The 13,491-nt window shown below is 43.3% G+C and overlaps 1 protein-coding gene across 3 annotated transcripts in view; it reads left to right on the top strand.

Moving 5' to 3' along the window:
- The first annotated feature begins 7,508 nt into the window (after positions 1 to 7,508).
- The window catches only part of HTR7 (5-hydroxytryptamine receptor 7), a 40,543-nt gene continuing 34,560 nt past the window's right edge, over positions 7,509 to 13,491 (top strand). For all 3 annotated transcript variants that reach the window (XM_074959048.1, XM_074959049.1, XM_074959050.1), the window contains exon 1: positions 7,509 to 8,304. In XM_074959048.1, coding sequence (XP_074815149.1) covers positions 7,781 to 8,304 — 524 coding nt within the window. In that variant the 5' untranslated portion in view covers positions 7,509 to 7,780. The remainder of the gene's footprint in view (positions 8,305 to 13,491) is intronic.

The raw sequence follows: 13,491 nt of genomic DNA, 5'->3' as shown, positions 1-13,491 counted from the left end.
CTATTGTCCCCCTGCAAATTTGTGTACACATAGTCAATCCTTACCTCTCTCTAAAAGTGCAAAGTTTCAAAAAGTTCAATGAATAGAAGATTGTTGGGGCGGAATAGAAGAATAGACTTCTTCTCCTGGACAAGGAGAAGTCTGCAGATAAATGTGAGAAGGGAGAGACAGGCAGTAGAAACAAAAGTGAAACTGTTTGAGCAGCATATTCCAGAAGTCTTGAGGTCTTTCTGAGTGTAGCCTTCATTGATTTGAGATCTACCATACCATTCTCTCACTAGAAGGGAAAACCTATAATGGAAGCAGGCCGTAAAAGAAACCCAGTTTGGGAATATTTTAATGAAGTTCCTCTACCTGTGGCAGGCGTGCAAAATGCAAAGAGTGCAAAGAAACGCAAGGCCTGGCTGCCCAAATGAAACAACATCATGAAAAGTTTTCCTTCTCAGGAGGAAGCTGCATTGAAGATGATGAAAGGAACATGTCTGAACATGCAGGATCTTAAGGTTGGAAAACTTTTTTATTTCATACTTCTTTCTTAAGGACTGCCTGTCTTCCTTCTGGACTATTTTTGAATTCTCATGTTTGAGCAAAAACTATAGTTGTTACTCTATGGTACTATCATTTTAGATGCAGTTGTGATAAAAAATAAATAGCTGAAATAGGTAGATCCTCCTTTTACAATTTCACCTTTAAAGTAGTACTGAGTGTCAGTGAATGAATTAGTAATACTAAATGAGCAGTATGGTAATAATAATTAAATAACTGCATTGACTTATTTTGTTTAGCAGAATCCATCCTCCACATACAGGATTCTGAAGACTATCCACCTTCAGGATCACCATCATTTTCTATAATTTCAGAGTTATCTGCCAATGATAGTGTTTCAGTCACATCATGTATGTCACATAGCCACAGTATATCACCTGTAGGAAAAAAGAAAGAAAGAAAAAAACCCTCCAACATCCAGAAACAACCATAGATAAATTTGTGATAAGAACCAGCAAATTACAAAAAGAGGTAACTGATGAAAAAATTGCCCAGTTTGTTTATGCAACAAACTCTCTTTTCTGTATGATTGAGAACCCACATTTCATTAACATGGTTCAGTCATTACGACCAGGATACAGTCCACCCAACAGAGCAGATGTCACAGGCAAATTGCTGGATAAAGTGTATGAGAGAGAAATTGAGCAGTGTGCAAAAGGTGTAGAGGTTGAAATTGTTAACCTGAGTCTTGATGGAGCAAAGTCCAGAATGATTCTGTTATATGTTCCTGTGTGACAATAGAAGAAGGGAATGTCTTCCTTACAGAAACAATTGATACATCAGGAAATGCACACACAGCAGAATACTTACAAGAAGTATCAGTAAGATCTGTAACAAACTGTGAAAAAAAATTCAAATGCCTAGTATGCAGCTTGGTCACAGACAATGCTAAAAATGTATTCAGGATGAGAAGAGAGTGAAGAGAGTCCCAAGCTAATAACATACAGTTGCAGTGCTCATTTGATGCAACTCTAGTGTTCCAGAAATAAAGGCTAATGTTGTTGAAATTGCAAAATACTTCTGTAACAACCACTTTGCAGCAGCTGCTCTGAAAAAAGTGGGAGGAACTAAGCTAACTCTCCCACAAGATGCGCGATGGAACTCAGTAGTGAACTGTTTTGAGCTCTATAGCAAGAACTGGCCTAATCTGATGACAGTTTGTGAACAAAATCGTGAAAAAATAGATGGCACTGTCACAGCCAAAGTTCTCAACATTGGGCTTAAGAGAAATGTTGAACACATGCCAAGTACCCTGAAACCTATTTCTGTAGCCTTGAACAAAATGCAGGGAAATAGCTGTTTTATTGCTGAAGTTGTTGGAATTTGGAAGGAACTGAGTGAGATCTTAAAAAGAGAAATATGCAACGACAGAGTTAAATTACAAGCATTAAAAAAAACGAACGGGACAAGCACAATCTCCAGCTCATTTTCTTGCAAATATTCTCAATACTCGGTACCAGGATCAAACCTTAACTGCTGGAGAAGAGGAGTTGGCTATGACATGAACATCCAGCAATCATCCCTCCATAATTCCTACTATAATAAACTTCAGAGCTAAGGGTGAACCATTCAAGAAATATATGTTTGCTGATTATGTTTTAAAGAAAGTCACACCAGTGAACTGGTGGATGTCACTTAACCACTTGGATTCAGAGACTGTTGAAGTGATAATCTCACTTTTAACAGCAGTAGCTTCTTCTGCCGGTGTAGAAAGAATATTTTCTTCCTTTGGACTAATTCATTCCAAATTGAGAAATTGTTTGGGACCTGAAAAAGCAGGAAACCTTGTTTTTCTTTCCAGATTATGAACAAACAGGAAAATGAAGGTGAAAATGACAGAGTTAGCTGCAGAAGCCAATATTTTAAGTTTCGTCTTTAAGGCTGACATAGTTGATTAAATTTTTATTTTTTTAAAAATATTTCATTTAACTATTTTAGTTAAACAATTTTAACAAAAACAAATCTGATTTAAAAAAACTTGAATGTTTAGCTACATTCAAAAGTTTATATGCTTATTTTGTTAAAATATTACATTTGCTGTTGAAGAAAAAATCCAGAATATATAACGTTGTTGTTTTAGTTAAATAAAACAATTTAAATGTCTGTCTGGTGATGTTCTCCTCCTAATACAGCATGGCAAGAAAATCCTCCAAATATTAATGATTAACCTGTTGAATTGGAGATATTTATGAAGTCATTGGGAGGTGAACTATCTGCTTCAATTACCTTTGGTAAATGAAATAAGAAATCATTCATTTTCTGATATAGCTGTAAAACTAATCTGAAAAGTTTTCAAAATAAATCACTTTAAAAATGTATAGTGTGTACTTTCTAAAAATGAAACCTACATCTATCTCTGAGTTGTGAAGAATATGTATTAAGGTTATAACAACCAACAAGAATGCACTTTTATGTAGAAATCCATGATTAAATCCAGTCTTCCTGTCTAGTGATTTAAATCAATTTGATTTAAATCAAATCCACCCTGAAGCAAGCCCATTTAGTCTTAAGGTAAAAGTATAACAGAGAAAACATCTGAAAACAATAAACAGATTTAAACATACATTAAAGATACCAGGAGTCACCCATCATTCTTAGGGGGCCGTAGTAGGCCAAAGATGTTCCAACCCTTCCACAATGGGTGGGGCCCCTCTAGGACAGAAGGTCCTGTCTATTTGCTGGAGTAGAAAAGATCTTGTGACAATTCAAGCTCATCCTTTTATACCAAAAGACCTTTCTTTGTCTCTTAGTCTCTAGAAAACCCAGCTTGAACCAGCTGTTTAGTTTGTGACTTGCTTTAATAACCCCCCTCCCTGACACAAACATTATTTTTAGTTCCTGGAGGACCTATGGTTACCCTCTTCCATGGAGAAAAACACAATCATACTCATATATAAACCATTCATAAATTAAATACAATGACCCCCAAAGATATTGCATGGGGATGCGGTATCTGTCACAGCTGTGCTGCCTGCTGCAGTCAGTATATGTTGGCATCAAAAAAGTGAAAAATTAATTTCACATTTGTTTAAGTTGTGCAGATACTAACGTTTATTTTGACAAGAAGAAAAGAAACACCAAAGAAATGAATGTTTACCACTCTGTTTTACTACCACAAAATGATGATTTATTTTCACAAAGCCAAGAAAAGGCAGTAAAGAAAACTGCAGCTGCACCATCTCTGCTACAAGTCAAACAGAAACATGATTTGCTAAATACTACATGCTGGGAATAGAAATCAAGGTTCAAATAATAGTTTCAGAATGTAATTCAGAGATGGTAAAATATGTTCAACATGTTGACAACATATCCTCCACAGGCTGGAGGGACATTTACCTATATCTTATTTATTATTTCCAGCATGTTAATGCTCAGAGCAGCAATAACTTACCAGACCTTTATGCAGTCATGAGCTGCTAAAATCTTAACAATGGGTTCCCTCCTCACCCCACGAGGGGGTCGTTGCCAACCCCCGCCCCCCGGGACTCCTGTCCCATCCAACCCCCCCGTGTTCCTTGACCCCGACCCAGGACCCCTGCCCCATCCACCCCTGTCCCCAACTGCCCCCAGAACCGGGCAGGAGGGTCTCGTGGGCCACCGTAGTGGGTGCCCACCCCACCCCTAAGAGCCAGAGGCACCTGCCGGGGGGCGAGGTGGGGAGTCCCGGAGGTGCTTATCTGGGGCAACTCCCAGGAAGCATCCGGCAGGTCCCTCTGGCTCTTAGGGGCGGGGGAGCGTAGCTGGGGGGGAGCAGGGGGAGCGGCTGCTCCCCCACTGATCACATCAAAAGTGGCGCCTTAGGCACCGATTCCCTGGGTGCTCTGGGGCCGGAGCACCCACGGGGAAAATTTGGTGGGTGCAGAGCACCCACCGGCAGCTCCCCACCCCGTGCCCGGCCCCAGATCACCTCACCTCTGCTCTGCCTCCACCGCTGAACACGCTGCCCAGCTCTGCTTCTCCGCCCCCTCCCCCGGCTTCCCACGAATCAGCTGTTTGTCGGGAAGCCTGGGAGGGCTGAGAAGCAGGCGGCGGCTTCACACTCAGGCCAAGGGTGGCGGAGGTGAGCTGGGGTGAGGAGTGGTTCCCCTGTGGCGCCCCCGCCCCCCCCGGCCCAGGTTACCTGCTGCGGCGTGGGTGGCCCTCCTTGCGCCCCCCTGACCCCAGCTCATCTCCGCATCCCTGGGCCTGAGCGGGAAGCCGTGGCCTGCTTCTCAGCCTGCCCCAGCTTCCCGTGTGAACAGCTGATTTGCGGGATGCCTGGGGGGGCGGAGAAGCAGAGCGGGGCAGCGCGTTCAGAGGAGGAGGCGGAGCGGAGGTGAGGTGGGGCCGGGAGTGGGGCTGGGAGCTGCCGGTGGGTGCTCTGCACCCACCAAATTTTCCCCTTGGGTACTCCAGGGCTGGAGCACCCATGGAGTTGGCACCTAAGGTGCCACTTTTGGCCGGTTAAATTTAGAAGCCCTTTTAGAACCGGTTGTCCCTCGCGGAACAACCGGTTCTAAAAGGGCTTCTAAATTTAACAACCGGTTCGAGCAAACCGGCTCCAGCTCATCACTGCCTTTATGGGCACCAACGGAAAGGAGATGCTGATTTTCAAAGGAGAAAGAGTTGAAAGGAAAGAATAAAAAGAGAAAAGAATAGGTAAACAACATGACATGAAGACGGACAATATGCATCAGACTTGGAAGGAAAGGAAAAAAGGGATAAAGAAATAGAAGGGAAAAAGCAAAAGAATTTTCTGTTAATCATACTTCTTTATTTATTTTGTACATTCCTGACACCATCCCGTATTTAAGTTTCGGGGGGAAAAGGGAGGGATGGTGGTTATTTTGTGCATTTTTGTCAATTTGGTTGCCCCTTTGCTTCAAGTGGTTAGCCAGTATTCAAGGCCTTATTGGGTTGTTTCCATTAGAAGGAGAAATTTACGATATGCATCAGGTATTTCTTTGGTGCAAAACTGTTTATTTACAAAGAACAGCTGTCAGTTTCCTTTCTCACAAATTCCAAACCTGCCTTTTCAGCCAGTCTTGTTCCCCAAGGAACTCTGCTTGCTCTCAAGGCCACTCACACCCTGTGTCTCTAGCTTTCTGCCTCTCAAACATAGTCACTTGCAGCTGCAATCAGTCATTCCCTCAGCCTCTGCATTGCAATCGTTCCCAGGAAACTTCTTGGCCAATGTGGCTTCACTATGCTCAGGTTTTTCCATGTGGCCCAGTGCCTTGGGTGGTAGCTTCCTATTGTTTCTAGTTATCTCACTCCATAAAGGGGTTTAATTGCTTCTTCCACTTAGCCTGAAAAAAAAGGTGGTTAGCCCACCCATCAGCTTTAATTAGGTATATGATTGTTTACTGCTTAAAGAGCCTCTTGATGGCAGCCATTAACATCTTCCATCATAACAATATGAATCCTGCTGGCTCCTCTGTATTCTTTAGTTGTCAAGTAAATGCAGAAAAGACAACAGCTTTGATTCTCATTGGATGGAGTGGAGAGTAGGGGGCCACAGGGAGCCTGATTCATAGACACCCAACCCTAGCACAAGACGGGGCAGCAACATACATTGTTGGTGTAAGATCCTCAGGGACCTTACACCAGCAGCGGATCAGCTGTGGCAGAACTCTGTCCCACCACGCCCCTTTCCATCTATCTCCTGCACCTGACATACCCCTTCCTTCTCCTTACACTGAGGGTCAGGGCAGCTAGTGCAGATGCAATGGAATCTCCTCTAGTGACTTTTCACTGGCAGAGAGTTCCTCTTTCCTCCACATTTTATTGTCTTTAACTTATTTAATTCCTTCAGATCTCTGTTTCATAATCTCATAGTTGCGTCAGGCCTGGCACGACTGAGGGGGAAACGGGACATTGCCCGCCCTCCCCCTCACATGATCTACAAGGGTCCCCACAGCTGTTGTTAAAAAGGCCAAAATGTGTACAAAGTTATCCAATGTTAAGCAGCAGAACAGCAGCAGATTGGAGAGGCTTCATCCTTTATATATAAGCCCCTTCGTTTTCAGTTTAAACCATTTTTTAACTGAAAAAATCCTGTTTTTTACAAAAAGTATTATTCATTTTTTTCTGATTTTCACCCTACTTTTGTATCATTCAAATATATAAAAATAACTTATTTTATTAGGAAAATACAATACATTGCATGAGAAATGTGTCATGCTAATACATTAGTCTGCGTGTATATACAAAGCTGCCTGTTGATGTAAGGCTTATCCTATTAGTCTAGAAGATACACACAAACAGGCAGGCAAGCTCTGAATCACATGCACATCTGAACATACTGATGAATCTCACACACATCATGTACACATTTCAAGCGGTTAGCAGATAACGGTTTAAAGATCTGACACACTAAAATGGGAAGAAAACAAAAATCTCTCCCAGAATACATTTCAGAACACAAGGAAGTATTAAAAAGCTCTAAAAAGACCTCCAAAATGGGAGAAAAGGATGAAGTTGCGTATATGCGCTGCAAATGGTGTTGCCCAATTATTAAATTGAACTATTTACTACCAATAACTACCAATATTTACAAGTCTACCACAGTAAGCTGTTTATTCAAAGGAAAAGTTTTATTTGTGGGTTAGAGATATCCTGTTTGCTTAAACTCAGAAGTAGCACTGTGTTTGCAGTTCTATTTTAGTTCTGCAGCAAAGCACATTGAAGTCCATTAAGCATTAATCTACTGAATACTTTCCCCTTGCCCTTCACCGCCGCACGCCCCGCTCCAGAGGGGCAGGCTACTGAAGCCCGGCTGCAGGCGGGCGAGGGGCGGAGCAGCCAGGGAGACTCAAACTTCCTTCGCCGCCGCAGGTAGCTGGGCTGGGCGGCGGCTGCCGCGGCGGCAGCTGCGGGCGAAGCGCAGTCAGCCAGCCTCCCGCCAGCCGCACGGGTCAGGAGAGAGCGGCGGCCGCTGGGGGGCGCGGCCTCCCCGACGGGCAGCGCTCAGCGCACGCGGACGCCATGGCGCGATTCCCGCCCCCGCGGAGCCCGGTCAGCGGCGCGGAGCCGGGGAGCCCAGCGGGGCACGGGGAAGTCGAGGTACCCGCTCCACCTGTGGTGGCAATGATCAGCTAACCGGGCTGAGGCGCTTCTCCCGCAGACGGCCGAGCCCTGGCCCGGGTCGGGGGGGGGGCGAGCCCCGGGCAGCTGGGGGCTGAGCGGGCTCGGGGACCCTCCCCAGGACCCAGCGTGTTGGGAGCCGGCGGCTTCATGGGCAGCACCCGTCAGGATGGTTATGGACAGCAACAGCAGTCACGTGTCCGGCCACCTCCGCGCCTTCGCCCTGGAGGCTCCCCGCGAGCTGAGCGGCAGTGGGATGGTGGCTGGCTCCCTGAACCCCCGCTGGCTGAAGATCATCCAGGATGTCACCGCCAGCCCCAGCCCCGCTTCCAGCCTGGCGCCCGAAAATGACACCGGCTGCGGGGAGCAGATCCTCAGCTACGGCAACATGGAGAAAGTTGTGATCGGGGCCATCCTCTCGCTCATCACTCTGCTGACCATCGCGGGCAATTGCCTGGTGGTGATCTCCGTGTGCTTTGTGAAGAAACTCCGGCAGCCCTCCAACTATCTCATTGTCTCCCTGGCTTTGGCTGATCTCTCGGTAGCGGTGGCCGTCATGCCCTTTGTCAGCGTAACGGACCTCATTGGAGGAGAGTGGATCTTTGGCCACGTTTTCTGTAATGTCTTCATTGCTATGGATGTGATGTGTTGCACTGCTTCCATTATGACTTTGTGTGTGATAAGTATTGACAGGTGAGTGCAAAAGCCGAGATACCAACATCTCCTGTGTACTTGTGCTGCGTGTGTAGCTGTGTCTCTCTCTTTGGCTGGAGCTGAGACAAGCAAACTGAGTGACTGCCCCCCTTTGAACAGTACAATGGCTAGGAGAAAAAATAGAGTAGAAACAACCTACTACTGCAAAATGGCTCAAAGTTATTTAGGTTGATAAGTTAGCAGAGAAGAATCTTGAATGCTGACTGCAGCTGGCAAATACGGTGTATGGCAATTCCACCAGGGGTCTCTTTTGCTTGCTTATTTTTCCTTGGGAAATAACAACAGATATTCTCAGAGGAAAAATGGATGGCATTTTTAAAAAGAAAAAATCAATTCAATCGTAGACTAACCTGTTTTACACCCGCAGCCTATTGTTGCTAACCTACACACAGGCAAATACATGTGAAAAATGTGGACACTAAAACGGAATGGGGGGAGTGTGTGTACTGACTGCAGGACAGCTTACTAGTAATTTGTTTCCAATGTTTAAATCGAGTTGATGGGTTCGAGTCACCCCTAAAGCTGAGGGAGAGGAAGCTTCAGGGAGCCTGCTGTGACTCCCTGATTTCACACTGGATATAAGTTACAGCAGGCTATAGGCTGTTGTAATTTATGCCTATGGAGGATTGACACAATAGGGCCAGTGCTCTGCCTCACCCCCACCAAACTCCCTCCCTCAGTATGCTGCCTGTATGAGGCAGCAGCTGATTCCATCAGCTTTATACCAGCTGGGATTTCCTCTCCACCCAGTGGTTTTGCCAGTGACCATTTACAGCCCTTGTGCTACCTGAGTGGTGCAAAGGGGTTAGAGAAAAGGAGAGGATCTGGCCCAAAGATATTTCATAATTTTATTTAAACTATTGGGAATTTTGCTTCTATGGTCAACAAAAACATAGCAATTTGAAACCTTGAATTAAACAGCAAGTGGATTTTATTAATCAATATATATCAGTAATAATTGCTGGCATTGATAGGACCATAGGAACTGCCTTTTTGGAACAGAGAAATGGACCATTTATTACTGTGTCCTGTCCAGGCCTGCCGACAGGGGGTGGGCAAAGGGGACAATTACCCATGGGCCCGGGCGATTTAAAAGGGCCTGGGGGCCCTTTTAAAATTGCCTGAGCAGGCCGCAGGGCTCCTAGGCATGTGCAAACTGCTCTGGGGCCAGGCCCAGCGCTTTGGTGACAGAGTCATCATTTTGGTGATAGATCCTCAGAGGTGACAAATTCATCGCTTCCACCCTGGGCCCGGCGCCCCTAAGGACAGTCCTGGCCCTGGGGCCCAGAATTCCTGTCGGCAGGCCTACTCCTGTCTGACAGTGTACCAGCTGTTTCAGAGGAAAGTGCAAGAATCTTGCAAAAGACATGTTTGGATAACCTTCCCTCAGGAAAGTTTTCCTCCTGATCTCTAACAATCAGAGGTTATCTTATGACCTGAAGCATGAAGGTTTATATCCCCTTCAAAACTCTTGTTTATTAATATTTGCTGCTACAATTGTGTATATTCTTGCTAACTCTGTATTAACCAATCCTTAGTAGAATTCTAATAAGCTCTTGAATTCAATTATATTTTGTAGAAATGAGTTCCACATACTAATTTAATGTTGAACAAAAAAGTATTTCCTTTCATCACTTTTAAATTTGCCACCTTTAAATTAAATTCTTGTGTTATGAGAAAGGTGAACAGCAGTGACTGACTCACCCCCCCACCCCCACCTTTTTTTTTTTTAACTATTCATTAGTTTGTATACCCTTTTATCCATTTCTGTGGCAAAAAGTCCCAATTTTTAAGTTTTTTCATGACTCTAATAATTCTTGTTGCCCATCTCTGAACCTCACATGCCAAGTGAGGCTGTACCATTGATTTACATAATTGCACTGTAATATTTTCAGTATTATTATTTATTCTGTTTCTTACACATCCTAACATTTTTGTTTGCTATTTCTGGCCAGCGCTGGGCATTGGGCAGAGGTCTTCATTGAGATGCTCCGTTCTTTTGCCTGAGTTGTTATAGTTACCCTAGTGATAAGTGTTAAACTAGTTAAACCAATGATAGAAGTTATACACATGTAACAAGGAGATAATATATCCTTTTAAGACAGAATCTGGAACTGGAATTACAAAATGATTGATTTTTAATGGACAAAAACAATGAAAATATTCTCTCATTTTTCACTTTGCTTATTCCTTGTTTTGTATATTACTGAACAAATACTTGTATTAAAGCAGGTTCTTTTGATTCTTAAAGAGTTCATACTCTCCTGCTGCTTATTTCCAACTTAAAATAATAATTCTCTGTGAAGCCTGATGCCTTAACCTCTGTTTACTTCAAATCTATTATACAACCATGAGTTGTGATGCTGCAGATTAAGGCTGATGTCAGGTAAGGAATAGCTGCAGATAAATCCTTAGTGAAATCTTAGTAAATGTTTAGTAACAACTAAGAAAAGAGAAATAAAGAGATGAGCTAGAAGAGTAATTATTTTTAATGGGGTTACACTGGCATAGAAGTGAATTACCAATGGTGAATCAGGTGCAGGGTTTTTCAAGGTAACCATGATATATATTAGTGACTTTTTGGAGATGTGAAGATGCATAGAATATTTTCAGCAACTAGAAAGGACCAAAATTTAATCTGAGCAACAAACTATCACCCAGATAGCACTGATCTCATGCTATCTCATTTACAGTAGAATTACCCTTTTGTGTAAGTAGAAAGCATTTCATTTATGGGTGAGAGGTGCATATCACTGAGTAAAACTCTATGTGTAAGGTGGCAACTTGCAAATCACATGGTATGCATTATTTAAGAGAGTCCAAAAAATTTCACAAAGAACAATGGATTTGATGGAAGTGCCTGTATATTTGATCTTACTTTAGAGGAAAAAAAGCCTCTGGGAGGGGAGAGAGTCCATCCTACCCCAAAAACCTGCTCTGTGGAACAGTGTAGGGAGCATATACAGTAATCCAATTAGCCTCCCCCTTGTGGGAAAAGCAAGAAGCAGGGTTTGGAGACAAAACTAACCTGTTGGGCATACCATTTTTGCTTTTCATTGTTAGAACTCTAAGCAGAAATAGCTCTTCCTGCAGCAAGTCATCTTTCCCAGAGATGAGAATCACTATCAGTCCAAGGAAAATCTTGAAAAAACTTAAGTATGTAATGAAACTAAAAACCACAGTTTCAAACAAGCCATCCTTTTCAGTTTTCAGAGTAGCAGCCGTGTTAGTCTGTATTCGCAAAAAGAAAAGGAGTACTTGTGGCACCTTAGAGACTAACAAATTTATTTGAGCATAAGCTTTCGTGAGCTACAGCTCATTTCATCGGATGCATTCAGTGAGACCCAGGGGACAGGGGTTGCAGTATGTGTGTGAAATTCACTCCCACACAGAGGGCCAGCACAATCTTCTGTACCACTTAAATCTGAAAGCCCTTGTGTGCTCAGGCCTCATTTTAAATCGTGTTAAGCAAAAGCCCTGCGAGATGCAGTCTAACACTTTTAAAGTCCTGTTGTAGTCTAGTGCAAAGCCTACACCAGGGCCAGCTAACATGGCTTCAAAGTGGTTAGTCTGCATCGTAATGCCTCTTTTCAATCTGTTAAGCTAACTCAGTTGAAAAACACACCCTTTTTGCCTATCAAGATATACCCTCTGTGTGTGGTGGTCTGCAGCACCCTGCAAAATCCTGAAGTGTTCATTCCACAGGACCACAATGCGTTTCAAGTGATGGCATTTTATAATACATAAAATATGTGCAGTACTGTATGTACCTGAGAGAGCGGAACAGCTCAATGTATTTGCATAATACTTTACTGATATTCAGAGACAGTTTGTTGAAGGAGAATTTTGATGCATACCAAATAGAAGGCTAAAACTGAAAAGGTGATGGAATAATAGACCTATATGCACTTCAGTGATAGGCAATTTGCCTGTCTTACTAAAGATATGCAAGGACTGTATCCAACGTAAGATATAGTATGCAATTTGTTTTTTCACTCTCTGGGCCCACTTTTCAAATATAAGTTTCTGAATAGGATGTCCATGCTCGCCCTGGTTACTCAAATTGACACATGAGCACATAAAATGGGTATTTATTTCCCTAAGTGCTGCTTTTAGAATTCAGATACATGCAGTTACTGAGGATCTAAAGTGAAACCCAGACGTTGTCTGAAGTATCTGAATAAAACAGCTGGTAAATATTTGTGCTCTTTGTTGTATTAATGAATGCTACATTAAGACTGTGCAAAGCACTTATTAAAATGTTAGTATAGTGATCACTGACACTTTACAGGCTCCACAGGGACTCAGCCAAATTAGAAAAGGCACATTCTGGTGAGTATCTATACAGGACTGAACTTAATGGAGAATCTAAGGTAATATCCGTGACAATATCAAACATTGGAATTTTAGGCTTTTTGCAGCCCATATGATCTCTTCTACCTTCACAGGATGAAAACCCCACAGATCCTCATCAGGGAGTGCAAAAGTGGGCAGTGCCACCTCTGTGGCATCCCCCCTATATCTTGTGGGAGCCCTTCTTTGGGAATAGGTATCTGCCTATAGGATGGGGTGTCTGAGTCAGAGGTGGTGTAGGGTGGAACTGGGGAAGTCAAGCATCATTCTTCCACCACCAGCCCCATGAAGATTCCAGTTTTGTGAATGATGCCTTTCATACTTCTGGGGTAACTGCACCACCTCACAGAATGGCACCAGTATATGCAATTCACCCCAGCAGGTCGTACTTCTCTGGATTTGTTTACTGGTTCCCAGGTTTGCAATAAATTCTCCCGCCTCACTGATTTGAGTTCCTGAATGGGGCTTAGTAACAATCCCTAGACAGCCATCATACAGTCCCTCACAAATATGCAGATAACCTTATTCTCAAAGATATGCCTGTGTTTGTCATATATGTTACAATGACACTTCAGGAATGAGGTTGAGATCCTACTCCTACTGAAGCCCCCAGAAGTTTAGTCAGTGACTCCTTTGGGAGCAGCACTGGGCCCTAAAGCATAATCTGTATCTTGTGATTGCATGGGGGAAGATGAGAAAAAAGTTAGGGATTAGGGATGCTTAGGTAGCTACGTTTAAGTACATTAGTTACTATTATGAAAACAGACTACTCAGAATAGGAAAAGCTGCAAATTTTCCTGCATTAGAGTCAAA

The sequence above is a fragment of the Natator depressus genome, chromosome 7, assembly GCF_965152275.1.
Source record: "Natator depressus isolate rNatDep1 chromosome 7, rNatDep2.hap1, whole genome shotgun sequence".
Taxonomy (NCBI): Eukaryota; Metazoa; Chordata; order Testudines; family Cheloniidae; genus Natator; species Natator depressus.
Note: the sequence above shows the minus strand (reverse complement) of the source record. Positions and strands in the feature narration are given on the sequence as shown.